The 27,662-nt window shown below is 40.6% G+C and overlaps 4 protein-coding genes across 5 annotated transcripts; 2 read left to right on the forward strand and 2 right to left on the reverse strand.

The window, feature by feature from the left end:
* Window positions 1-648: 648 nt before the first annotated feature.
* Window positions 649-15,604, reverse strand: acp7 (acid phosphatase 7, tartrate resistant (putative)). Of its 2 annotated transcripts, none has more exons than XM_085343193.1 (15): window positions 15,471-15,604; window positions 14,635-14,693; window positions 14,284-14,421; window positions 13,210-13,410; window positions 12,687-12,869; window positions 10,895-10,920; window positions 9,930-10,027; window positions 5,376-5,438; window positions 4,528-4,642; window positions 4,195-4,308; window positions 3,110-3,176; window positions 2,681-2,748; window positions 2,513-2,584; window positions 2,015-2,152; window positions 649-1,921 (listed from the first exon to the last, which is right to left on the reverse strand). In XM_085343193.1, the coding sequence occupies exons 3-15, from the start codon at window positions 14,390-14,392 to the stop codon at window positions 1,856-1,858; spliced, it is 1,320 nt and encodes a 439-aa protein (XP_085199319.1). In that variant the 5' UTR covers window positions 14,393-14,421; window positions 14,635-14,693; window positions 15,471-15,604; the 3' UTR covers window positions 649-1,855. The 2 variants fall into 2 exon arrangements, with proteins under 2 accessions (XP_085199319.1, XP_085199320.1); XM_085343194.1 differs by lacking the exon at window positions 15,471-15,604 and adding an exon at window positions 14,878-15,224.
* Window positions 15,074-18,075, forward strand: LOC146612607 (KATNB1-like protein 1). Its single transcript, XM_085343199.1, has 10 exons — window positions 15,074-15,204; window positions 16,103-16,215; window positions 16,324-16,361; window positions 16,443-16,728; window positions 16,815-16,930; window positions 17,019-17,069; window positions 17,150-17,239; window positions 17,332-17,436; window positions 17,533-17,626; window positions 17,719-18,075. Exons 2-10 carry the CDS (start codon window positions 16,108-16,110, stop codon window positions 17,758-17,760), a joined length of 930 nt encoding a protein of 309 aa, XP_085199325.1. The 5' UTR covers window positions 15,074-15,204; window positions 16,103-16,107; the 3' UTR covers window positions 17,761-18,075.
* A 2,068-nt stretch (window positions 18,076-20,143) lies between these two features.
* Window positions 20,144-23,608, forward strand: LOC146612608 (fibrinogen-like protein 1-like protein). Its single transcript, XM_085343200.1, has 3 exons — window positions 20,144-20,450; window positions 20,653-20,809; window positions 22,378-23,608. Exons 2-3 carry the CDS (start codon window positions 20,665-20,667, stop codon window positions 23,070-23,072), a joined length of 840 nt encoding a protein of 279 aa, XP_085199326.1. The 5' UTR covers window positions 20,144-20,450; window positions 20,653-20,664; the 3' UTR covers window positions 23,073-23,608.
* A 2,072-nt stretch (window positions 23,609-25,680) lies between these two features.
* Window positions 25,681-27,288, reverse strand: chrm5a (cholinergic receptor, muscarinic 5a). The gene has a single exon (XM_085343197.1). It carries the CDS (start codon window positions 27,256-27,258, stop codon window positions 25,681-25,683), a length of 1,578 nt encoding a protein of 525 aa, XP_085199323.1. The 5' UTR covers window positions 27,259-27,288.
* Between the last annotated feature and the right edge of the window lie 374 nt (window positions 27,289-27,662).

Genomic DNA, 27,662 nt, shown 5'->3' on the forward strand with positions numbered 1-27,662 from the left:
TTGTGTCAACAGAATTGTACAGAGAGATAATAATTGCCTTCTGGCGCTAACAGACAGCTAGACGGCTCAACACACAGATCTATGCAGATGTGCAATGGCTGTCTGCCAGTAGTCATCAGAAGCAGCATGGTGTTATTAGGGACTAATACTGCCACAGTGGTAAGCGTCACGGCATGAGAAACATTCTGGAGAGTCTTGTCTCACTCTGTATTAGCCAAAGCCACAAGCATCCCTGAGTTGCATAATAGTGCTTTTGTGCAGGCGTGAGGTTCCATGTGTCTTTCTGTCTGACGGCCACACAGATGTGCTATCAAATAAGGTTCCAATAACCTGATAGGATTAGCCAAGGGAGAATCTGTCCTCTTGATAGCCTGATAGAGAAGAGACCTGATATGTCTAAGTGCATTTGCAGGTTTTTGAAATGAAAAATATTCTCTAAGGGGAATGCAGATTTTTGTCTGCCAGATTCATCCTGTCCGATTCAGGCAGAAATAAAGGGACCTACATCTACTTTCTAAAGGAAAGTTCAACTAACAACGGAAGCTTACTGCAGTGGATGAATTACAGTGAGAAAATCCAAATATAATCAAACATAAGACATTTTTTTATTCCAATGTTCATAGAAAATCAGAACACCTTTCAGTAAATTACAGTCACATTATATACAGCAAATTTACAGTAGAGTATCAGACTACCGTATTTTTCAGACCATAAGGCACACCGGATTTTGCGCATTAAGCAAAACAAACCAGTCAGATAAGTCAAACTTTACTGAACTCATTCTTCTTGCTTCCTCCACTTCTGTACCATTGATTCATTAATGTTGAATTCTCTGGCAGCTGCTCTATTCCCATGTTGTTGCAGTATATTAATGACTAACCTCGTATTGTGGATGGATTATCTCAGTTGTTCTCCTGACTGAAGTTTGGTCCGTTTACAGCATCCTGCCATGCGATTGCATTTGTCTCTAACCATTAGGAACCCTCACATTAACTTTCGAGTGGAAAAAGGTTGGCGTTCATCCTCCAGCTTCACTGTGTTTGTTATGCTAACATAGCTGTGTCGCTAGCAATCACGTAGCACATCAATATATACCAGCTAGCCCAGCTTCAGTAACCCTACAAAAGTCACTGCTGTTTAGTTTTCTGTCTTCATTTATGCTGGAAGTGATAGCAGAGCTGTACCTTTTAATTTTCTCAGAAATCTCTCAGTCAGAACATGCTATATCATGCTTAGGTGGAAGCTAGCGAGCTAACTTCCTGCTAACTTCTAACTGTTAAATTTAATAGATTCTGTTTTCATGGATGCCTGGATGTTAAACTTAATTGATACACCTGGTAAAGCAGCAACGCTGATCATTTTATTAAAGATGAAAGAATTTAGACAGTTTTCAACTCTCAGTAATGCCATAGTGATCGTTTGACTTTGGGACCTGAAGAAGACGGAGTTTTGGACCCAGATTTCTCCACAATGCTCCTGACTATGGTAGCCGTAATGCTCCGACAATCCATCAAGCGTTGCGGCTTCGTAGCTTACCAAAATCGTACTAAAACGTTTTTTAACAGATTTTTGAGCACCGTGTACCATATAAAATCGGTTCAAAGTCAGTAAGCACAACCAGAATTCATACATAAGGCGCACCGGATTATGAGGTGCACTGTCAATTTTTGAGAAATTTAAAGGATTTTAAGTGTGCCTTATAGTCCAAAAAATACGGTAGGTGTTTTTAAAATTGCACAAGGCTCAGTGAAATCAAATGAGCAGGAATAAGTTTTATGATCACTGCATAATTGGTTTGGAGGCAAAAAGTACTTGTTTTGGGCTCAAAGTGCATTTGCTTTAAGAAAGACAGTCTTCATACCCGGGCAGAGAAGCCATGTTTTTCTTTCACCACCCATATGCTGTCAATCACCTTCCCATTCTGGAACACACAGAAAAGTCTTTGTCATCATCCGAGCAATATTCCTTGGTCGTAAAATGAATCGCACTCACACATTCTTCCTCGTGTGCTCACCTGGTCATCAGACACCTGCTCCAAGTACAGGTGGGTTCCATTGACCACCTGCATACGGCTGTAGCCGTAGTCTCTGCTGCGGAAAGCACTCCACTCTTTGGGGTTTGGATTGAACTTGTCAGTCTTCTCTCTGCAGCCCTGCAGAAGATTAACCAGGAATTACACAGAGCCTTTAAGATAGGAGCCACATGCCTTCCTCAGACTCTGACATTTACAACTGCGGCTGTGCCTCGGTGTGAGTCTGTCTGCATTTTAATATCCCAATGACTAATCCCTCTGTGGTTGGATGACAAAGTGTACTCTGCACTGTTCACCACCACATCAGAAAAGAGTTAACCAGACCAACAGATGGTACTAAACTCATGTAGCAGACCAGCTGCTGCACAGACAGAGCTGTTTACCATACATAACGGCATTTCTGTTGATTTCACTGTCACTTTGCGCACTGACCTGCACACAAAAATGTTAACAGTGACACAGTGACGTGAAACTACTCACAGCAGAGCCTGTGATAATGTGGACTGGAGCTTTGGGGTTCACGTAAGGCTGTTCTCTGCTGCCATTGAATACCTTCAAGGAGCAAAGCACAATAAGTTTGGAACACTAGTTTACAACAGGGGAATGCAAGGATGAAGGATGGGGTGAAGTAAGAATGCACCAGCTGACCTTATCACCATACACAGGCCACAGCCTCTCATACGTGTGCTCATGTGCCCACAACTCCACATCCACTCCTGTGGGGGGGAAAAAAAAAACCCTTTCATAGATGAGAAGCATACACAAACAGCTCAGTGGTGCAACTGAAAGTTCCTCAGAACCTGTGCCTATTTAATTTGCAGATTTCTCAACAAACAACAAAACCTTACGATCAGAGAAACAAAACCTGACAGCGATTCATCACAAATTAAATAATTAAAACCGAGCGAAAAGTCTGAGAAACGTAATACAGGAAAAACATTTTGAAAACAGGCTGTTAGCATTTCAGCCAGACAGAAGGCCTGGTGTTTGGTTTGCTCTGCTGTTAGGACATTAGTCTAAGTGTGCAAATTTGCAATATTAAACACCCATTAGCAGCACACAGACTAGGTAGCATACCATAACGGTAAAATAGATCCTCAAGACCTGGAGCCGGTGGTTTTGTGTCATTCCTTCCCAGACGGACCTGAGACATAGGTGAGAGAGGTATAATGACAATATGAATTGACATTAACATCCAAACCACTACCTGCTGGGTGAAACACTATCTGGCAGGCATCCATTACCTGTGCCTGCCTCACTCTCAACAATGCCAAGTGTTGAGAGAAGCAAGCCCCGGTGGAAACTATTTGCTCCAAATTACAGTGATTATGCCAGCACGCCGTGCTGCTTATGGGTTCTGTGGACTGGCCAGTCTGCAACATGCTTGTCATGTCTCCTAGCAGGGGCAATTTAAGTGTAAAGCAAGGCTGTGAAAATAAATCCTGCAAATAACATTATGTGATAAAAATAAAATGTTTAACAACACAAACATGCTGCTGTTTACATAACCGGGAACACAGCTCCCAATTAACAGCAGCTTCTTTAAAGCCAAGGCTCACGGTATTTTAAGGTAATGACAACATGACGTTTGCAGTAGTAAAATTACATCACACCTATAGAGTGAATTACCGATATGGTAATACAGAATAGTACTAGTAAAGAGTCTGGAATTTAGCTAAACAACACCACACTCATACCCCACAAGGCACTGGTATGGGTGGCACTATCACCCTTTACTAAGCTAGACATTCATTTTTCTATAAAATTTTAGACATAGTCAAAGGTTTAAATAATGAGCCCAGCTTATGTGAACCAAAGCTCAGCCTTCAGATTAATCTGAATGTTTAATATTGTCATATGAGGAACACAAGTCGGGCTTGCCCAACTTCTGTTTTGTTCAATCTTGTATTTGCAAAGGACAACCAATCAGAAAAAATCTTCAAAGGGGGAGTGAAGGAGTTAAAACATCTTCTTTCACACACTGTATTATCTGTGGGGATTGTAAATCATCCAAAGCTACTCTAGTCCAACAATAAAAACATCAGCCTGGGAGTTACATTAATAAGTGCCCTACACAATTAATTGTGAAAAATTATTATATAATATAAACCATTTCTCACTGTAGCAATGTAAGTAAATTAACAGACAACACTCTTACATACATAGGATTCAAACTTAGTACAGTCATCCTGGTCATCATCAGAGCAGTACATGGGCCGGTGCCCCATGGTTATGATCCAAGGACGCACTGCTCTGTTCTCGGGCTTGTTGGCCTCCTAGATGAAACAAAAGTGGAGCCACACATGTGCCACGTTAAAACAGGGAAACAAATTCAGCAACATGCTCTTACTTTCACTGAAATGAGAATTCTGAATATTATAATGATATAAAATGACCTTGGTCTTAAAATGAGAAAAAAAGAGGTCAAAGCAAGTGTGGGAACAAAAGAAAGGACTTAGCCACAGTGGACAGATGGAATTGTTGTGGTCATTAACCTCCAGGTCTTTCTCCAGCCAGTCGTACTGCTTGAAGAGGAGGTCCTGGCCAAAGTCAAGATAGAAGTAAACCTCGGTGGAAATGGAGATTATGTGCGCTGAGCCCAGGTTCCAGCTGCGGAGACATTGTTAAAATAATACACTGCACTGACCCAGGAGAGGAAGCGTGTTAAAAGTCATCTGATAAGCAAGAGCAGGTCTCACTTTAAACCGCAAAGTGTGAAAAATACTCCGAGATCCAGACGACGTTGCGTCACTCACATGTTGTTATAAAATAGACTAAACTGCTCTTTAAAAGGCCGCACTGTACTGTGAGTGCTTACATGTCCGTGCTGTAGGGTTAATGGAAGAGTGCCACTGTACATGTGTGCTTAATGTTATGAACAGTTTCCAGTTGCAGTCAGTTGCCTGGATGGAGTTTCTCTTTGCCTCCTAACTGTGCACATGAGTGGAAGGCTCTCAGCCAGCAGCCCTGCCCAGAGAGTGGGCAGCTGGCCTGTGGTGTAGCAATGTACTGTATTATCTTACTGTCTGACAGAAGGAGGCCTGTGGTGGGCGATGAGTCACACCTGTCAGATGTATAGCTCCTTTGTGTAGTCTCAGTGTGTGAGATAGGAGAAGTAAGCTATACTAAGAGAGCTCTATACTCCTCTGCTGACTCATTAATGCTTACTGAAATACAGCAGGACGTTTGACACACTTAACATGACACTTCACATGGGCCCGCTGTTAGAAAACAATGAATTACTCATCACGAGTGGTGTGTGCAGGGCTTGCAATGACATGCTTTCGTATTCGTTCACCTGCTTCGGTGCATTAATTGATTGCTGTTAAAGCAGCTCCCTTACCTGTACCACAGGCTCTCGGTCTGGCCTGGCATGCTGAAGCGATTCCTGTAGTTGGAGAAGTTGCTGTGAACAAACAATATAGCGAGAAACGCAATGAGATGGACTGATCGTGCACTCTACATTCCTTGAATAAATGAGAAGCAGCACTTAGCACCTCAAACTGCTGCTTTCTCATAGTTTGAGATGATTATACCAGCGCCTGGAAAAACTGCAATCCATTCAGAATAGATTTAAGATAATTCCAAGCTTTCTCTGAAATACAATAAACCAGCTGTTCGTGGAAAAAAAGCCCCTGCATTTGGTGCAGTTCTTTTGATTTATGTGCTTTTTCATTTGTCATCTAAACCTGGCAGAAGACTTGGCGTTATACCTCATCGGTTGAAAACAACCATCAACCTCTAAGACCTCCTGGAAGGTCATAGATATTTAAAGGAACTATAAACACTGCTACATGCAAGCTATCAGAGGATCCCTCTCTAAATTAAAGGCTGGGCAGAAACGCAAAGTAGCCTCTGTGACATCAACCTATAGCTTAGTGATGGAATAGTCTGAGGCTTAAAATCATGGTCAGCAAGTGGAGCCAGATAATCAAACTCTGGTCAACATGAGGGAGCTTGGGTGGAGCCGGACATGGGATAAGCGAGTAGGAGCCACCATGACCGAGAGTGCCACAGCTGTCAATCAAGAACATGTCTCTAAATATACCTCTCTTAAAACCATGACATCGTTTTAAAAGAAGACTGTAATTTTACATCCAGCAGTCATCAGAGGAATCCAGTTTTGAGGTAGTCCTGCAGTGGTTTCACCACCGAGTCATGGCGGTTTTTATTGATCTAGATATAGCCGGACACTTAAAGTGATCAGTCCATCGCTGCTCATTGCACTACATGAAACAGACACATACTAATTGGAAACTCGAGAGATGCTAAAACACTATCAAACCAGCATCTCCAAATTTTACAACGCAAAAGAGTAAAAATTAAAAAAAATATTTCATGGGAAGCTCTCCCAGACTCCAATCTGTCAGACTCTTTTCACAGTTTTTAATTTAGAAGGCAGGAGCCAGTCTTCTCAACAGGCCATTAACTAAGCAAGGTGATGGGAACAATTATTTTCTTATCTTACGTAGGGGAGGTGGGAAAAAGAGGCAATTTCCTCGGCAGCAGCCAGAGTAGGGTAGCAGATCCCTGAATTGACAAGTTTAATGTAGGGCTAGGGGTAATGTTGAGTTAGGGGTAACTTGAGAGCAGCAGGGTCAGAGGTTAAAGGCCAGGATTCAGGACCCAAAAGGAGGATCACAGAGCTCTTAACTAATGCTGAATAAGTCTTAAAGTAATGTCACCTGTAGTTTGGGTGGGCACCGAGGTCAGGTTTAAATGGTCAGCATGATAACCCAGCAAAGGTCAGTTTGTGAGCCGCTTGTTTCAACATCATTTCATGTGCACAATGGCAGGCTGATCCTACAGATGGCACCTTTAAAATGTTAAAAATAGCTATAGGTACGAACTTTATTTCAAAGTTATTATATGAAGGACATTTTTTCATCTTTTAGTATAGATAATACAAAAAAATCTTTACTTAAGTCATTCACCCTAACGTAAAAGCATAAGGATGAGCTCTTTATCCCAAACAAATCTGTTGTGATTGAAATTTCACAGCCAAATGTGATCACTGTGGTGAATAAGGAAGAGTCCTAATATAATATATATAATATATGGTGTGGTGTGGTGCTATCTTTTATGGTGTGGTCTGCTGGGGCGGCAGCATCTCTGCTGGGGACAGGAAGAGACTGAACAGGGTGATCCGAAGGGCCAGCTCTGTTCTAGGATGCCCTCTGGACCCAGTGGAGGTGGTGAGTGACAGGAGAACGGCGGCTAAGCTGTCATCCCTGATGGACAGCATCTCCCACCCCATGCAGCAGACTGTGACAGCACTGAGCAGCTCCTTCAGTGGGAGACTGCGGCACCCACGGTGTGGGACGGAGAGATTTCGCAGGTCTTTCCTCCCCACTGCTGTCAGACTCCATAATAAAGACTTTAACTGAACAAACACACACATCCACACATGTGCAATAACACTAAGTGCAATAATCTTTTCTGGCATCGTTGTATTTTTACTCAGTTGTATATAGCATTCGTATTCTATTTTTATCTTATTGTATATTTTTATTCTATTTTATTCTACTGTATATAGTATATTATTTTATTCTATTCTGTACAGCTGTGTACTGTATTTATTCTTATTGTATTCTAATTTTTGCGTCATAACTTTTGCACTGTCCACTTCCTGCTGTGACAAAACAAATTTCCCACGTGTGGGACTAATAAAGGTTATCTTATCTTATCTTATAAGTTCATACTCCCATCTTGTGGCTAAAAATGGTATCAGCAGGCATTTTAAGGATCTGGGAACACAGAAAAAGGTTTTTTGTTCTGTTTTGTTTAGTTTTGAATCACTGGATTTTTAGACATACAGGAAATGTATTCACTGGCTGAAACTAAATCAAAAACAAGCTATCAAGTCTGTAGTTCAGCAGTGGAAATGTAATTTAGCACAGACATGACAAGCGTTCATTTGTGTCATTGATCTGTATAGGAGTTCAGCAAAAAATGTGAGTCATTCTAAGTCAGATTGTCATCTTTCCAGCTAAATGTGTGGGTTTTTTAAATTAACACTGAGATAGAAATCTGGATGTCAAATTCAGAACAACCCGTCTGCTTCAACTGGCCCAGTAAGATTTTCCCTGCTCGTCAACTCTTTCCTTTCATCATCTGATGGGCTAAATCCAGGCAGTATGACAACTTAAAGGATCCAGTTGTAATATTCATGGAGCATATCATTGTTTCAGATGATGACCGTTGGTCTGCTGAACCATGTGCTCATCTTGGTGAACAAAGACAGCCTTGACTGGGGCCTTAGCATCTTCCGTGGACCGGCTGTTCTCATGCAGCTGGAATGCTGACTGAAAACCTTTGTGGTCGGCTCCGTTTTAATCGCCTTTAACTCATTAGGTTTTGAGGTTGGAAAGCGAGAGTAACAGAGAAGTACAGTGAGACGGAGCACAACAGAAAGTGAGGAAGAAAAGCAGGGCCCAGCTGCTGGGTATACTTGGATTCTGAACGACACCACAGAACGAAACACATATTTAGGTATAGAAGAAGAGGGGGCGGGGGGGAGAGCTGCATTTCTGGTTATGTAATGCACCGAGCTGGTTTTTGATATCAGGTTCTTATGTCGGGATGCAGCGCCAAGAAAAAGAGACTACTGTTAGCAGCTCCTTAATAAAGAGGCAGACAGTAGTCCTATTACACATGGCAAAGCCAAGAGAGTGAGAACGGTCCCCGTATAGAAGCGGCAAGTAAATATTATGGTGCAGGATCAGACACCACTGAAAGTTTCTAACTCCAGCAGATGTTGTTGGAATTCAGGGATCCATTCGCTGCTGATCCTCATGATAAAAACCATATGAATGTCTATAGAAGTCTGACTTTAACTATAACTAATAAATGTGTAATTTAATGTACTGAAACAGTTAAGTGACATATTGTAATAATGTGTTTTTTTATTTTATAAGGGAGAATTGTCAAGTTGTAATTATGAAGCTAATGGGGGGCAACCCACTGAATAATATCTATGCATACATGATTGCATGTAGAGTCGCACTGTAAGCTGGGGTTTTTTTTATCATCAATTAATCTGCAGATTATTTTATTACATATGGCTCTTTTGCTCTAAAACATTCACTGACTATTTACTGCACAGTTTCTTTAACCCAAGCTGACTCCTTCAGACTGCTTGGTATCTCCAAAACAGCACAAAAGCCTTTATTATATGTGATTTACTAAAGTGTTATAGATAAAATCAGGGAAAGCTGTAAAACCTGACATCTAAGAAGCTAGAAGAAGCAATGTTTCAGGGTTTTGTTTGAAAAATTATGAAATAGTTTACTTTAATTTAAGATTTTACCATTTAACTAAGGCTTTGTCTTGTGTTTTCATCCAGATAAGTTCCCACACTCAGATGCAAAGAGCACATTTGGTAACCGTGAGTGAAAATACTGACAGTTCCCACCACCGCAGGCCATCTCTGGAAACTCAAAAACAGATATTAAGCTGATGATTCCCAGTCAGACTAATGTTAGTTTTGGACAGTGTTGACTTGTTTAGAACTTGGTGGCTCCTAATGCTGCTCCAGACTTCGGAGACAAAAATAGCTCCCATCTGTTCAAACGGTACAGTAAAGACTTTTCAGGACTAACCGAGTGTGCTCTCTATTTTGCAGAAGAAAAAGTGCAGCTGATGGGGCTAGCCTTGAGATATAGCATGCACTGCTGTTTTTCTGTCCAAAACCCATTAATTACACTCCTGGCTCTGTGAGCAGAATGTGGTGCAAATATAAAGAAAAAGAAAAACAGAGCTGAAGGCAGACAGCAGACAAACAGATGCTGTGTGAGAAAGAACGTGTTTTTGTAATGAACGTGTGCCTGACTTCCACCTATGGATGCATCGTATGAATGAGAGAGACAGCAGAGAGATTCAGTTGAATTTCACCTACTATGTAGCTTCATGGTTGCCGGGACAGGTCATGTAGGGCACGTAGGCAGCTATGGACTCGATCTGCCTCATGAACTCGTCTCCAATCCTGGCATTATCCTGGAATCACACAGTGTCATTGAGCCATTAAACATGATGTCAAAGAACTTCCTGTTAAGACAGTGTTCATTTTTGCACATTCAGTCCATTTTCCAGAATGCTTCAGGAACGTAGCACAGGCTACCAAATAAACCTCAATGGAACTTGAAGAGTTCGTCTTAAATATCCCAATACTGTCTGCGGTGCTTTAAAAGCACACCGCGGTTCATTTCTCCTCTGATGGCTTTTACCTGCCACAGCCATTAACGACCTTTCAGGCTAAATTCTCTCTCTGTTTTTCTATTTATAATATCAGCGAAGCCGCAGGTGGTGCCTGCACATTCCAGCTGAGAACACAGCTCAGATGAATTATGGTTATTAATTTTTGCAGCAGCCTGATGATTGCATTTTACATTCTCTCCCTATTAAAAAACAGCATTAATAACGCGAAAAGTTATTTAAGGGAAAATGATATTAGCATCCGAGACAAGGTTATGTCCTCTAATATGAAAGGTGACAGCTGTGAGGATTTCATATGAGCCAATATGTTATTGGGACTTAAGATCTGTGGTTTTGAGTAGCACCACTTTTATTCATGAAATACTTGGGCGACACAATCCGTACTCTCATCTTTCACTGCGGGCTTAAGGCGTTTCACAGCAATGCTAATGTCCCAACCACAGCTGAAAGCTCTCACATGCCCTGAGGACAAACAGTGGTGTGCAGTAGAGAAAGGTAAAGTGGCTTATCTCTTCTGTCTTATTGGAATCAGGGATATATCAGAGTGATTTTAAGAGTATAAGAACTTTGCTGTCAGTGACCTTAATTGAAACTAGGTGCAGGTTTGATCACATTTCACAAGACTGGAAAGATAGAAGGGTAAATTACCTCATGCATGTCATAGGCAAAGTCTCCTGTAAAACAAGCACATAAAATCTATAGATTAGAATCTTTTACATGATTTCACTCTTTGCCAGCATAATGTAAAAACAAGATGTGCAGATTAAGTTTCCCCAAGCAGTACCATCTAATCAGCTTCACTAGATTTATATTGTCAGAATTTATTTCAAGAGAGCTGAACTCTTACGTAGTTTTGGCATTTTGCTGTTTCGTTTCTAGTGTTAGATATAAAGAAGCTAAACATAATGAAGCTAAAACCACAACGCAGCTAGAAACTGGGAGACAACTAGTCTGACTGTGCCTATCATCAAAACCCCAAAATGTATAAATGACAGTTTATAGTTTCACGGGGGATTACATCATCTTGCTTTTCCTTGCTTTCTGTTATTATGGGAAACTAAATTAAACAGTTTCTCTCTATTTTCTTATTCCCGGCACAGACACGATCGCTGCACCAGTCTTTACAAGAACTGCTTCCACAGTTTGGTGATTTAGATGTTGAACAACAGCAAACATGTCCAGCGATGACAGAATTATTGTAAAAGTATAAATAAACCATTTTAAGCCATCAGTCATCACACTTGAAAAATGTAAACTGGTATTTGAAGCAGAGATGTACATAAATCTGCTGATCTCTAACTTTGTGTAACTGCTTGTGATAAAGCGCCATTTGTCAACAGCTGCTCTCTTTCACTTTAAACTTCAGATGATCCTTAGAAATCCTGACTCTTTTTAACTCAAGAACAAGAAATGTCAACTTAAAGGCCAATATGTTTAAAACAGTAAAGTTTACACTTTACTGTTTTTTATTGGAGGAACTAGATTTCAAGGATTGGTTGATTATTATTTGATGATTTTCATGCATTTTCCTTTTTTCTTTCGTGATTTTTTTTCACAAAAATTGATACTTGTGTTTTTGTTTCTGAGCCATTAGCTTGCTCTGAATTAGGAGGATGGTTTTTTGATTGAACCAGTTTAATGTAACATTTTCTCAGGTTGGTGGTGCATGACATGAGCGTTCTTGTTCGTGAATTATTTAACAAAATATTGATATTTGATGTCACTGTACCAAATAGAATATCTAGCGAAATATTGCAAAATGTGAGGTAAAGGTTTTTTTCCCCACTTTTAATATTACCAATATTACACAAACACAAAATCTATGAATGACATTTGACTGGTACAAAATAACTAAATGCACTGCTTCACCCATTATTCATACATTATGACTTCACAGCATTAAGATCACTCAGATGTCTATATTTAAGAACTAATATATTATTAACCCCCTCAGCAAGTTGTGTTGCAAATTGTACTGCTGTGCCTTCTTGAACCAGCGGGAGAGGTAGTTCACTTAGTGTTTACATTGAGGAGAAATAAAAAGGTAAGAAACATTATTTCCTATTATTAAAAATGGAGAGATTATAAAAGCTGGCGATCCAGTGAATCAAAAGTAGGTTCTTTGGCACAACAAAAACCTACACTCTGCAGTTTAATCAGTGAAGTGATGAATAGCAGGCTAGTGACCAGAATCCATCCCATAATGCTCAAAGCAAATAAGTGCAAATGATGACTATGTGTTATTGTGGTAATTACAGTAATTACCACAATGATATATTGCCTCCTCATTAGATATCTCTGTCGGATGTCAGCTGGCTTAATTGATTTGATTTATGTTAATACAAGCTGTGGATGACTAATGCCTTAAGCTGCGGTTTATATAACTTAATGCCTCTTTTACAATGATGAATGATAAAATATCTAGAAGGGTAGAAGTTACCTATGTGTAAGATGACATCGTACGTTCCGAGCTGAGTTTCCTTTTGCAGTCGAGCCAGAGACTGGGGGTTCTCATTGCCGAGGTCACCATAAAAAGCAAACCTGGGACTGGACGTAGTGCTGTCATTAAGAGCAGTGAAGAAGAACACGTCGCTCCAGCCTTCTTCACTGCCACAGTGGTAGACTGGAAAAAAATGTAGGAAAAAAGTTTCACAGTTAAGTGATCCATGAGATGGTGTGAGAGCCAAAAGCTAAATGGAGAATAGATTCGTTTGTATAGAGTGCTCTTCTACTCTACATGAGTACTTAAAGTAAAGCTTTATATAACATCCCTCATTCATCCATACGTACAAGCATTTTTTCTACCTAAGTGCTTTCTATCTAACCTTCACACACCAAGGTGGGTTTCAGTATTTTAGGCATACTCACTGGAGCAGCTAGGGATCAAACCACCAACCATCTAATTAATAAAGGACCTACAGATACAGCCACCCTAATGTCAGCTATATAAAAACTCCACCCACCATACGAAGCTGCCGGTTTGAGGCCTCTGAGTGTGACCCTGTGAATGAACATCTTCCTCTTTTCCGTTCCCGAGTCAACAAACAGAGTCGCGTGTCCTATGGCGCTCATCTCAAAGAGCCGAGCCCCCAGAAGGCTATACTCCACCTTGCTCTCTGTCTCATTGAAGGTTGTCCAGGTCACTACCATAGTGCCTGGCATTCCTGAAGAAGAAAAGTCCATTTATTTGAAATGTGATGCAGATTTGTCTGACAGGAACATTGGATACACTTACTGGTGCATTTATTAAAGCCAAAAGATGCTGATGTGAAAAAGCTGACTTTACAAGAGTGGAACTTTTGATCTTGCTGCTGGCAAGATGAAGCATTATAAAGGCAGACTTGAGTTGGCCAGGTACTTGCATAAAGACATCAGTTCAATAATGAGTACCACATGTTTCACCTTCATAAGAAAAGAACAAAAGGGTTTTTATGCTGCATTAGATACAGGTTTGGAAGTTTAGGTAATTAAACGGTGTCCTCAACCTACATGACAAAAAATACAGTCAGGGAATATTTCTGTGAACCTGCCTGAAAAAAAGTCAGATGTAGTCAGTTAACAGAATATTGAGCAATTTGTACAAAACATCTGTAAATCTGCAAGTGACCTGGATACTTGTGTGTATTTCAAAGGGGAAAAATATGTCTGTGAAGGTTCTCAGTCATCCAGGTCATCGTAGTCAAAGGAGCTTGCAAAGAAAAGCGTCTGGACTTCTTTAAGTTGCTTGAAGACGTTTCATCCGAGAAGCTTCTTCTAAGGTCAAATGGTGGAGAGTCCCAGATTTAAACCTAGTGGGAGTTTCCCCCCAAAGAGGGACAAAAGGACCTCCTGATGATCCTCTAATCGCCTGAGCCAAGGTGTGAAACTGGGTGTGGGTCCCCACCATTTGACCTTAGAACTGAAGAAGCTTCTCGGATGAGAGGTGAAACGTCTTCAAGCAACTTAAAGAAGTCCAGACGCTTTTCTTTGCAAGCTCCTTTGACCAAGGGGAAAAACTGTATCCCACATGTGTCAGGTGGAAAAGGTCAAACACTTACCTCCATAGGAGAGGTGCACCTGTTCTGGCTGGGTCCAAATAGGAGGAACACTGAGCACCAGCAGGGGTGCAGCAAATAGCAAAGCACAGGCAGCGTGAACAGGCGACATTTTAATGCTGGACCTCAGGGAACAAACGTCTGATTAAAGAAGCCACACACACACACACACACACACACACACACTTGAATCACATGATCTCCGACTTCTCATAACAAAAATCACATGACTCTAAAGGCACTAGTATAAAAACATTTGGAAATATTGACGATATTTAAAGCCTTCCAGTAAATGACATGACCTCAGGGGAGGTTTACACATGCTGAGTAGTTAGGATAAACAAAGTCACATACTGTGTTTTGGTCTCTGTTGAGTATGTCCAAATCAGTTAACCTCCATTCAGCCCATGAAACTGCAGAACCAAAACAGCAGAGTCAGCAACAAGTTTAGAAATAGATGATGTGACAATAAAAGCATGTGATGTTGCTTTTCATTGTGCAGTACTGCAGTGAAAGACAGAAGAGGTAAGCTCACATGCTATGGCTTGCCTCAGATCAATTAAATGCAAAGGCAAGCAGCTGCTATGCTGGACTTACCAGAACAAAGACACTATCAGTGTCACAGCCCATGAAGACAAAATCGTGCTTTTTAATTGAGTCAAAATCTACTATACCAGCTGATCTGATCTATCAGTTACATTAATTGTCAGTTAGGCTGATCATTGACGATTCTCTTAGCTGTGTGTTTTGGTTGTGAAACGTGCACCAACACTGTGTCAATAGCCGATAGAGGGTGCACAGTCCAACAGCTGAATGATGAATAGGCTGCTTTATTCTCCAATGATGGGCGGTACCGCCGGCTAGTTGCGTAAAAAGAATCAAAGTGTTTAACTGTCATATCTCTGTTTGGAGAAGCAGCGCAAAGTGAGTACATCATATTTACTGTGAACGCTTACAGGTTTGTTTATTTATTTCACTTTAAATGCTGTGACGCATTTATTTTCACATGTATTTCCTCGACCGCTGGTTGGAACACAATTAAAAAGCTTCTTTCTTTTTGTCTGGTTAGCTGTTAGCTACCTGACTGTTAGCTACCTGGCTTAATTACTTGTTAGCGATAATTCAAAGCTAATACTTTGCATTAAGTGCAATAGGAAACAAAGAAATTCATGCCTCTGTACAACACTTACAGTTAAGCTAAAGGCAGTGAATGATCGTCTCCAAAAGCGCAAACGACTTCTGTTCTGAATAAATTACATATATTCAGAAAAATAAAAAGTTACAGCTAAGCTAAACTCAACCAGCTGTTTTGGCTGGAGAGCGCTTCCTGACCACGTCATGTGCAGAACGATAACAATGGCCGAGTGGATTGTGGGAGATGTTGTTTTTCAGCGTGTCGCGTTATAAACAGAATATTAGATGAATAATTAATGATTGATTTACTGGGAAAAATGTATTATTACTATCTTACTTTGTTTGCAGTGGTAAACGGTGTATTTGGACATGTGTAGCCCGTATGTTGTGGGGACAAGATAATGTTTACACTGTCCACAATGTGTAGCCATTTATGGCCAGAAACACAAGATTCATACACTGTTAACCTCTAAAATCCTGTGATATGCATTTTTTTAATCGCCTTAAAAGTTTTTATCTTGTCTTACAAAAATGGTAAAAGTTAGGAAATGAGCAAAAATTATATAAATAATACATTAAGTTGATCTTAGATGATTTTCAGGCAAAGGCTCTAAGGTTCAGTGAGGTATGTATGTATTTTGTCGTGTTTATAAATTTGTTAACTCATTCATATATCCTTTCTTTTTAGATATAATGGACCCCAACACTGAAGATGCAGAGAGCCAAAATGTTGAGGATCGCTTGCATCATGATGCAGCACAGTACAAAGTGAGCTATCCTAAAGGGAGAAACACAAAACAGGTGAGCTGGGTTGGTCATTATGTTGCACAAATCTATTTCTGGTTCCTGGTGCTTTTTATGCCTCTAGCTGTGTTTGTGCATCGCCATGTTTTGTCTTTTTAAATTCAGGCGGATGATGCTGCAAATGAAGAGTGCAACAAAAAGAGGTATTTCCTGCCTGTTTTGCATTTTTTTTACAGCCATTTGTTTTTGATTAAAAGCTATATTTGGAATTTTACCCCATCCAGATACCCGGTTAGCCGCTCTGGGAACAACCCAGGCAGAGTGAAGCGGGTAGTGTCATGTAAAAGGAAGACTCATCATCTGACTGTGGCTCGAAGAAAGCAGCTTGGGTCTGGGAGAACTTGTGATGCTCCAAACAAGGAAAATGAAACAAAAGTCTTGCAGGGCACACAGCAGGATATTTTCAGTATGGACCCCTGGGATTTCCCATTTCATGTCAATAATATCAATAACAACCAAGGAACTGATAGAACTGGTTGTGAAGAGGCTGACTACTGTGTACTGACTGAGGTCAGTAAGACGTTTGCATTGTTTTATGAATTACTTTTCTTGCAAACACGCAGCTGAAACTACTTAAAGCTGACTATGTTTTCCAGCTCACGAGGGATCACAACACGCTGACTGACGTGCTTTTTGGAAGAAATCTAAGACTCAAAGTGGCTTTAACGTTGTGGCAGAGAAATGTTGGAGAGCTGCTGACATACTTTCTGAGGTGTGCGCCGTGCGGCTGCTTTCAAACATGCGCCAATGCTTGTTTGCTAGTATTTCCAAAGTTTGATTACATCATATTTTTTGTACAGTATCCAAGATACTGGTGTGTTTGTTGACTTTCTCCCGCTCATAAGCAAATGGTGAGCACTGAGTTTTGCAAATATCCTAGTAACACTGAGATTATAGTGTTACTACAATAATTTTTATATTTTCCCTGCAGCATTGATGAGGATTCTTCAAAGATAACCATCGGCTGTTGTGTCGACCTCTTTCCTTTAGTTGGCAAAGTCCTCAGCAGTCCATATGAAGCGTGAGTAATCCTGCTGAATAAAACACTTTACACATGTACAATAACATTGTGTTTAGCAGCAGGATAATTATTTTTTGTATTTTCTTTTATAGGCATCTTACTGTTGGCCTAAAGTGGGTAAATTCAGTTTTAAAAAACTGGTGGGAGGATCTAAAAGATAGTGGCTTCAGTGGCTCAACAAACTCTCTGCTGGATGAGTAAGTTTAATATATTTATTTTTAATTAAAAAAAAAAAAAGCACAATCTTTTGACATTAATTTGCCAGAGTTGTATGATTTATTCCTTTGTTGCAGAAACTTTCAAGTTTTTAATCAGCAGTTATGGGAATTGTGGCAGCAGGAACCCTTTTTGAAGTCTGTTCCAGGACCTGCAGGAGACATGGCAAAGGTAAACATGCAGAATTTAACACTGTTAGTTATATGTGTATATATGTGTGTGTTTATGTTTTTGCATTTTATGTACATCTTTTTGCCCCTTAGGTCATCGATTCCTTCCTGTCTAAACTCACATGTCAGCAGTGAAGATCCTGAACGCATCGTTCTCCGTTAACAGTTCAATTCAATTTTATTCGCCTCAGGGCGCATGAACAGTCTCCTTAGTTTTGAAAGTGTTATTCATAGTAGCTGCTGACGTTTGCACTGACTGGCTCTTAGTGTGGGCTGGATGTATTTGCAGAGCAGCTTAAGCAACTAAAGAATTGAGCAATGTCTACAACAGCAATGGTGTGACAAGGCCGATAATTTCTCTCTTAAGTAGCAAAGTAGTATTTTGTAAATAATTATCCACTTATTTTCACAACGCAGATATTGTGATGACTGTAAGATTTTTGTCCTTTTAACTGCTTCATTAATGATTAACACTTTTTTGTCATTTGTGATTGATATTATAATGATATGTTACAAAAACACTAAAAAGGGATGCCACTAATATTTCTGTTTTATGGCTGCAAAAACAACAATTGCATCTTCCGTAAAACTGTATATGACTGTCTTTACCTTAAGTTGAACTAGGGGAGACCGGGGATAGTTGTAACATTTTTGACATTTCTGTCTGTAAATTGGAGCTCTTTTAAGGTAGTGGATTCAAAATGTAATGCAAAGTATTTACATGTCTCGGCTATTAAATAGTGCAGCTATTTTCTCTGCAGCACAATTACCCATTGCATGGTATGGTCTCAAACACAAAGAGTGAAATGTTACAATTAACCCCATAGTCTGGGTTAGTTGTAACACATCCTGGGGTAAAATGTAACACAATGAAATAAGGGTACTAACAAAACATTAACATGTAATCTTTGTTTATTCAACACATGAATGCACTTAGAGCCATTTATGTAGTTATGTGTGTGTGTGACAGAATGCAGAAATCTAGCTTTTGAACATATTCCAACCCCCCAAAAAAGACAAATTATGGAATTTTCTGCAACTGAATATTTCATTAATTTTGGTTGGTCTTCCTTGCGTTTGGCCTCATTGGTCCAGTGGGCATTATAACCTACAACTCTTGCACCAATTTTGAACATAACAATGAAGCTGAAAAAATGTAGTTGTTCACCAGCATCGCAATTCCATTACTTTTTATCATGGCTTACCTTGGTGTGGTTTGCAGAGTGCTTCAGAAAGATGAGGAAATCTGTTTCTTGCACCCATCCTGATTTATTTCCACTACCAATACTTCCTACTGGTCCATCTCTGACACAGTGTGAGAATGTGTATGTGTGGGAACACAAACAGTGGAGGAATTGTGTTGCCAATGGCATTAACCGCATATACAAAAGCAACCAGTGAACCTCTCTCTGCTGATGTCGTTGCCCCAACTTGTTTAATATAAGTTAAAGTAATAGTGTGGTAACATCTGCATTATTGTTACAACTAACCCAGACTGTAGCTGTTACAACTGACCCAGACTCCTATAGCCATGAACTAGCTAACATTACAGCCAACGGCTAAAACATTAGCACTAAAGACTTACACAGAATATATCCCCATAGACATGCAAATAACATAATTTAAGTTTGATGAGTTTAACTGCAAAGCAGATAATGCTATTACAAATTGAAATAAAGTAGAAAATCTTACTTTTTGGCATACAAATTACTTTTTTTCGTGTTAAATTGTTTGTGTTTGACAAAATGTGCTGATTTTTCACATGTGATAGCACAACTGAGTTGGGCATGCACAGGATTAATCACATCATTTGAAACTTAGCCCTGATTGGAGAAATTGGAAGTGTTACAACTGACCCACGTTACAACTATCCCCGGTCTCCCCTACTCTTGAACTAAACTGTCAGATTACAAGCAACACTCTTTGAAAAAGGTCAACTAACACTAAAGAACCAGATGTTTCTGGCTCTTTAGTGTTTATGCTTCTGAAATGGGTAAAATTTGAAGGCAAAAACAATCAGCAGAATTCACATGGGGAGGAAAGACTGATGGATGTTACATGACATAAAGAAATAAAAGAGATCAGAATTTAAAAAGAGGTCATTTAATCAATTCTATGTGTAAAATGCAATGAACATGCTTCAGTTCTGTGCAGCGTGCTAACTCAAAAATGAAACCGTACTCTGTGTACTACTCTAATACTTCTGGATATATACAAGTCCTATGGGGCAGTTTTTTTTTCTCATACATATCCCAGTGTCCAACAAATAACAAGGGTCTAAACTACTAATGATACAGGAGGTTACAGAATCACCAACGTTAAGTACTGTAGCAGAACACAACGCTTGTTAGATATAAATCAAGATAATAGGCTTGTGTTGAAGCAGAGGGCAAACACCAGTTGAGATCAGGGGCTTTCACACTCCAATTAACTCACAAAAACACTCAATAGGAGGAGGAGTGAAATGAGCAAAGGCTGAACCTTTAGAGTTCAGTCTCAGCTGGACTTTAAACCTCATTCACAGTTGAAGTGATTTAAGTAAGGCAGAGATATGTGTTTAAATGTGGGTTTTATCTCACTTTGCACAGATAAGTCGAGGACTGGTGTCTATCATTTTAAGGTGAACCTGAGGATAAAGTCCAACTCTAGCTAGGCACGGGCACTGCAATTCAGTCTCTCAATCCGAACTCAGCTGTCGGCCATTGTGTTTGTGTTTCTGCTGCTTGTCATTCGATCAGAGGAGACAAATACAGAGTGGGAGACGGTTCTGGTACAGACAACACATTTCTACACTGTGTTTCAGGACACAGGTGGCTCTACTTAATGTAAGCGCTTTGATTTTATATTTCTTCAGCACAGTTTTGTATTAGGAGGTGGCCGGGGAGAGGGAGGTCTGGGGTTGTCTGCTTAGGCTGCTGCCCCTGAGACCCGGCCTGGATACGCGGAGGAAAATAGATGGATGGATAGAGTTTTGTATTTGTTACATCAGCTCATATCACTAAAAAAATGCTGTTGGTTTGATCACAGAAAAAGTAAAGGATGAAGTATTTGAGATGCCTGTCGCCAGCAGTGGTTTTGCTGCTGCTTAGTGTGACTGGACTTGACATGGAGCATCTCCAAGCTGAAAACCTAAATCTCCTTTCACCAGATGAGCATAAATTGGTCCTGAACCGTGGAATGAGAGGTATTTATTTATGCAGGCTTTCACTTCCTGTTTGACTTTTCTTTCCTGTCTGTTTCAGTTGTGGATTTGGACAAAAGCTGAACATGATTTGGGAGAATTTTCAAAACACTAGTCTGGAAAATCATTTGATTTTTTTTAAACGCTGAATACATTCATATCTGTGATTATCTGTGAAGATTACTCTTGTGGATGTGAGTTTAATTCCAACCTCTAGATCCAAATCGCTTATTGACTCACTGATGATAAGCATTAGGTCCTCTGAGGTTATTTGTGCATTGTTAAAAGGCAATCTATTAGAAAACTTTTAGAAAAGCAATGTTTTATTGTGCTTACCTGGGAAACATTGAGAAATTATTTTGTACAGAAACATATTTTTTGAATGTGATCAGACAGACGGTCCTTTCACATTCAGAAATGTTGGACAGAATTGTTACCCTGTCCATGTAAAGCAGATCAGCAGACTTTATTCCAAGAGTGTGATTTGTAAGTAAAGGCCTCTCTCACATTGGTTAATATCAATGTTCTTAAGAAAATTATCAGGAGAACAGTGAACAAGAGCAGTGTGCATTGCAAGTGCTGCAAGCAGAAAGCCACGGCTCTCTCAAAGCAACATTTCTGCCTGTCTACAGCTTTCTGTTCACGTAAGGTTGTTGGTAATATTAGAAAGATTATCTTTGAAGAAAAGAAACATGACATCATAAAAATGTTTTCCAAGGCACAATTGAAGGAGTAGGATGGTTTGGACATGTTGTAGTCCATCTGGGCCATGTGTAAATTTATTTAAAGCTATTTATTGCTGCACAACAGCTGCACAATAAACCAGATTCCAAAAGTAGAAGATCTGATATTTTGTCCCTCAAATAAATAAAATGATCATTTTCATAAAGTACTGGATTTTTTATAGACTTTTAGCACTTGTGTTTAAATCTAATCATGCCTTGGGTGGAAAGTAATACAAGGTAAGCAAATTTTCAGACATCACTACAATTCCTGACCTGCATTGTTTGTACCAGACCGCAACTATTCACTGAACACCTGAGGGGTCCTTAAATTAGACATAACCAAATTGTGCATGGATTGGGTTTAAAGAAGTTGTTTGGCAATTTGAAAAACAGTTGGGGGGCGGTTCTGTTTCTCTAAGCTAGACGCTAATGTTAGCAAGCTAGTTAGCTTGGTGTAAAAACTGGGAAAAGCAAACAAAGCTTCTGCGTCTCCTTTTGAAGACTTCAAAACGAATGTGCAGCTGAAAAGCTCACCTACTAGCAGCTTGTAATTTGTTTAAGTTATTTAAATTTCACATTTCAATCACGATAATATTACAGAATTTAGAAAGCTACTCCACTGAGTCGAGGATCAGTACATAAACTTTGTGAAATAACTGTCATTTTCACACGTTAAACCTTTTTGTACTAAATGAAGACAAAACAAATATGTGGTAATTATCAAAAAAGCTGGTAATGGAGTAATAGACTCGATGTGTGATGTATATGATAAACCTGCCTAATTCTTAGCCATAAAGTAATTCTGATTGCCCTGATTGATATGACTGATGTTTAATTGCTCAACAGTGCTGCCCAGAGACTGCTATGAAATGCTGATGGCCTCTTCAGGCCGGGCCAGAGACGGAGTGTACCTGATCCAACCAGGGGACTCCCCCATTGTGGCCTACTGTGCCATGCAGGAGGGAGGCTGGACCGTGGTGCAGCACATTACTGTGAATAGCAGTGTGAATTTTGATTGCACTTGGGCTGAATATAAGAAAGGCTTTGGTTTTATCACTGGAGATCATTGGCTTGGGAATGACTACCTTCATCAGCTTACCCGTGGGCCTGCACGCTATAAACTAGGAATAAAACTTGTGGACCAAGATGCTGTCACAAAGATGGGAGAGTATGATCCATTCCTGGTGGAGGATGAAGCATCAGCTTATAGACTGAGACTGGGGTTGTTTGAGGGAACGACCGTAGACGCTCTGACGCTGGATACAGAGAACTATCTCCATGACAACCAGAAATTCACCACTAAAGACAGAGACAATGATAACTACTTCCAGAACTGTGCCAAACTGGAGTTTCAAGGGGTGCCGGGAGGAGGCTGGTGGTACGACGCCTGCGCCGGCGCCAATCTGAATCGCAGAAATGTCATCTACTGGCAAAAAGACTGCAACAAGGAGCGGCTGTGCAAGTATGCATGGATGATGGTGAGACCTTCTGACACAGTGAAACTGATTCAGAGTGGAGACTGCAAGAAGGATGAGCTATAAGGACGTCATTCCCAGGATTTGTGCCAGATTTGAGTTTTTGTCATTAAACACAACAATGGGTGATATCAGGGATTTTCTTGTAGTGACTACTGGACCTTCTATTGACCACATTTTATTCAAAAATGCATGGACATGATCACAAAATACTGAAAAGAAACAAAAACGCATCACAAACTTGAAATACAGTAAAAAGTCGCAGTACAGATTTAGCTCTAGCTTTGTTTCCATCACACACCAAGTCAGTATACTTGAAGCAAAGCATGTTTTTTAGTTTTGTTTTTTTCTTTCTGAAAATTGCAAGTGCAGACTCCTGGTTTATCACAGTTACCAAGAAGTGTTTCATGGCATTATAGCTTATGACAGATAATAAAAAAAAAATAGCCTGTGCAAGGCATCTTCCATTCAGTGGGTACACAAAGGAGCAGCGCACCAACATATTTTCCACAGTACATTACAAGTTTGCCAGAAATACAGTGATATTGATTTAGCCACAGTAAAACATACTGTAGTTCAATGCTTAATGAAAACGAAAATATCCTGAGAATAAAATGTAATAAAGAGAATTCATAAACAGTGTGAGCTGTTAAATCCTCCACAAAACTTCCAATGTAAACACTGATATTATTAACAAGTTAGTTATTCCCAATCGGTAAACTCAAGTGATCCATTAATGCCTTTTACGCATGATTCCTATAACCGTATTTTGCACTGGGATTTCGCACGACATGAAAATCATAGCAAGTGATGACAAAACAATGAAGCTGACTCTCTACACATTTATTCATTGGACAAATTACAGTGGCACACATTAAAAGGCTTTCATGAACATCAAGTAAGTGTCTTGACTTAACGAGCAAGAGTCCGACATCACGATGAAGCATATTAGCCCTTTTAAATAAAAACAACGACAGCCATTTGGAAATACACCTCATCAGTACAAGCACAATACTTTAAGAATTAAAGAGCTCTGTGTGTCTTGTGACATTTTGGGTATGAGTGCATCAGCTTGACTTTTTAGACTGGAGCAACTTCACGATGGTCTCCATATATCAAAGTGTGCTGCTGTGTAAATCAATGGCGTAAATGTGCTTCAACTTGGAGAAAAATACTGGTTTGTTTTGTATATTTTTGACCCTACATACAGTGTACAAAATATATAATATTCTTCCAGCAGCAATAGTTGGGTTGCGGTCACGTGGTTCTGATGACGTGCGGAGGCAGCGCGATTTTTGAGTGGAGGGCGGAAGTAAACATGGAGGACACTGTGGAGAGTCAGGAGAGCAGCTATTGTGCAACTTTAGACCCCGTTTCTCGGGAGAGATATAAACAGATAGTTAAAAAATATATCGGACGTGATCCGTATTCTTTGAAAATGTCCGAATACACCACAGAAGTAAAGGATTTGCCTACTATCGAGGCTGTGGATATCACCAACTACTTGGTCCTCCAGACTTCTTACTACACTAGGCAGCAAATGAAAGCTTTCAAGAGTCTGGAGGCGTACAATTTTTTTGTCAGCGGGTGGGTCCACAACCTTGGAACAAAACGTCTCCGTGATGGATACAGTTTGGTGTTTGCAAGGGTGAGTGTTTGTTCTTATATTGCTTTATCTTAAACACGCTAACAGTTAGCGGTAGCGGCTTTAACGTCAACAAACATGCCACATCCTTAGGACTTCGTTAGAGTGACAGTTGTTTGTTTCAAGGTAAACCATTCTCAGAGGTCTAACGAGACACCTCTGAAGACTTGGGTAATTGCAAAGGAGGATGGAGAAGTGATTGCAGCTCATTGCAATTGTATGGCAGGGTTAGTAGCCTAATTAAGTAGGCTCAAATCCGGGCTCTCAGCCGTCTGTTGCATATCCAAAATCGCCTCTGCACATCGATGCTGTTCTGCCTTAAGCTTCATTCTTTTCTCTCGTTTGAGAACTGATTCCGATCTGGGTTTTCGTTCGTAGCCGAGATTGACCGTCGGAGCCCAGTCCTCCGACTCTTCGTCATCCAAAGCACTTGGGCAGCCTATAGTCCCAATCAAGTCAATATTAGACTACTAACTTAAAAGCACTAAGTAAACGAGAATTTAACGACAACCTAATGCTAATAAGTTCGTTTGCAAACATAACATTACCTCTGACGAAGTGGTCGCTGCAGACACGGGCATTGGCAGACTCTGCTCCTCCCGACTGTAAACGTAAATTTAAAATCCATTTTTTCCTACGTTTTTCGGTTAGAATTTTCCATTTTTCTCCTCTTCGTTGGGCTATTTTTGGTACCCTAAAATACCGTTTATCAGTTTCTCGGGTCGACCTACTGGAGCATCCGTAAACACAACAGGACATAGGCATTTTGCGTACTGTCTGTCTGTGATTTTGCGCTTATCTTTTTCACTTCCGACCGCCAGTCAAATTTCGCGCTTTACGTCGACGTCACGTCTACGTCAAATGAAACCTAGCTATTACCATACACTATAGCAAACCTACTGATTAATGAGCAGCACTATAAGATGTACTAGGCTCTGGATATCTTTTGATATCACCTAATACGTATGCACAAGTTCATAAAGTTATTGGTGCAAACATGTGATTTACAGCCACTGTCTCACAACTTCTTCATGTCATTTTAGAGCTGACCACAGGGTTTTGTCCATACCAGTATAGTTTCTCTTCAATCCTTTTCTTTTTCCACTGGCAGAGTAAGAGCATGCGGAAGGTCTTTTGGAAGGTCTTGTTGCAAAGGGCGTAGCACATGGGATTGACGGTGCTGTTGACGTAGCACAGCCAGTAGCCCAGGTGCCAGAGGGAGACGGGGATGCATTGAGAGCAGAAGGTAGAAATCAGCACCATGATGTTATAAGGAGTCCATGTTAAGATGAAGGCCAGCAGGATGGCGCTGAGAGTTTGAGCTGCCTTTCTTTCCTTGATCAGCACCATCCTTTTTCTCTTGGTGATCTGGCTCTTCAGCGTTGTGTCTATGGGCTTGGACATGGTGGAGGTGGACGGAACGCTCATGGACTCGGCCGAGGAGAATGTTGGCGATGTGATTTTCGTGTCTCCGTTTCTGCTTTGGTGCTCCGTGTGACTTTCCTTGGTCACTGGTTTAAACTTGTAGGACACACACTTGCTGCTCTTCTGGGAGTTGCTTTTGGGTGGCGTCTGAAAGAAACTCTCTTCATCGTAGCTGCTGAGCTGCTCGCTCTCGCTGCATACTCCACTCTTGGTGGCTTTGCAAGCCTGGTTCCCAAAAGAGGTCTGGAAGCCTCCTGGAGACACTGGCCTGTCCTCGTCCTCAGAGGAGGCGTAGCTGTTAAAGGTGGTCAGCTGACCAGCTTTGGACCACTCATCGCTGGTGGTGGCCGCTGATTTGACCGCGTTGCTCCTGGTGGAGGAGGACCACGAGGCCTGGTTCCTGTCTTGTGATGCTGAACTTAGTTTACAGCTAAAACAAGATCTGATGATGGTTTTCTGAGGCTGAGCCACCCCAGACTCTGTAGAACAGTTAATCCCTTGAAGCTCTGCAAGATCTTTGGTCCTCTTTTCTGTCTCCTTGTAGATTCTGCAGTAGAGGATTGTCATGACAGATACAGGGACGTAAAAGGCTGCAATAGCTGTCCCAAAAGTAATTACAGGCTCAGAGAAAAACTGGATTTGGCATTGCCTCTCGGGTACAGTCCTCTTTCCAACAAAGTACTGCCAGCAGAGAATAGGCGGGGCCCACAGAACAAGTGACACTAGCCACGCTAAACCTATCATGATCCCAGCTCGTTTAGGAGTCCGTTTGGCCCTGTAAGTTAGAGGCCTGGTGATGGAGAAATATCTGTCAAAACTGATCACCAGCAGGTTCATGACTGAGGCATTGCTAGCTACGTAGTCCAATGCCAACCACAAGTCACAGGCGAGGTTTCCCAAGGCCCAGTAACCCATCAGTATGTAAGAGGTGTATAGATTCATGGAGAAAACACCTATGATGAGATCTGCAGCTGCCAGACTCAGCAGGTAGTAATTGTTCACTGTCTTCAGCTGGCTGTTGACTTTAAAGGAGACCATTACTAGAACATTCCCCACAATGGTAATGAGGCTGACTATAGCCGAGACAGTTGCAATGGTGATCACCTCCCAGAGACTGTGGGTGACCAGGTGGATATCCATCGTGCTGGTATTTACTGTGGAGTTCATGTTTTCTCCTTCCATGGCCTTCTCCTGGTTATTGGCATCCAAGTATCGCAGGAGTCTTTAATACCAGGTTTGTCATTTCCACTAAGCCCTCCTGAAAAAAAGAAGAAAAGAAGCATTACTCTGTATGTCTGCCACTAGATGGCAGCAGTTCAGTGTACATGAACTAGTCAAACCTGGACTTAAATTCATGTTGGGGTGTTAATACTGAGGCTGATATGTTTGTGTCTGTGACAAAATGCAAAAAAGGACAAATGATTTTATCTTGTGTTAAAACTGAAATTCTGAAACAGACAAGTGATGATGGGGATTGTAGTTTTGTTATTCATTCAGCCATTGCAATTTTAGAGAGTGAATATTTTAGTAATCATCCTTCTCTGACAGATATTCACTGCATTTTGAGATTCTTGTTGAGAAACGAA

This window comes from Diplotaxodon limnothrissa, linkage group LG19 (assembly GCF_057381915.1).
Source record: "Diplotaxodon limnothrissa isolate DT_005_m linkage group LG19, D_limnothrissa_male_GT1.1, whole genome shotgun sequence".
NCBI lineage: Eukaryota > Metazoa > Chordata > Actinopteri > Cichliformes > Cichlidae > Diplotaxodon > Diplotaxodon limnothrissa.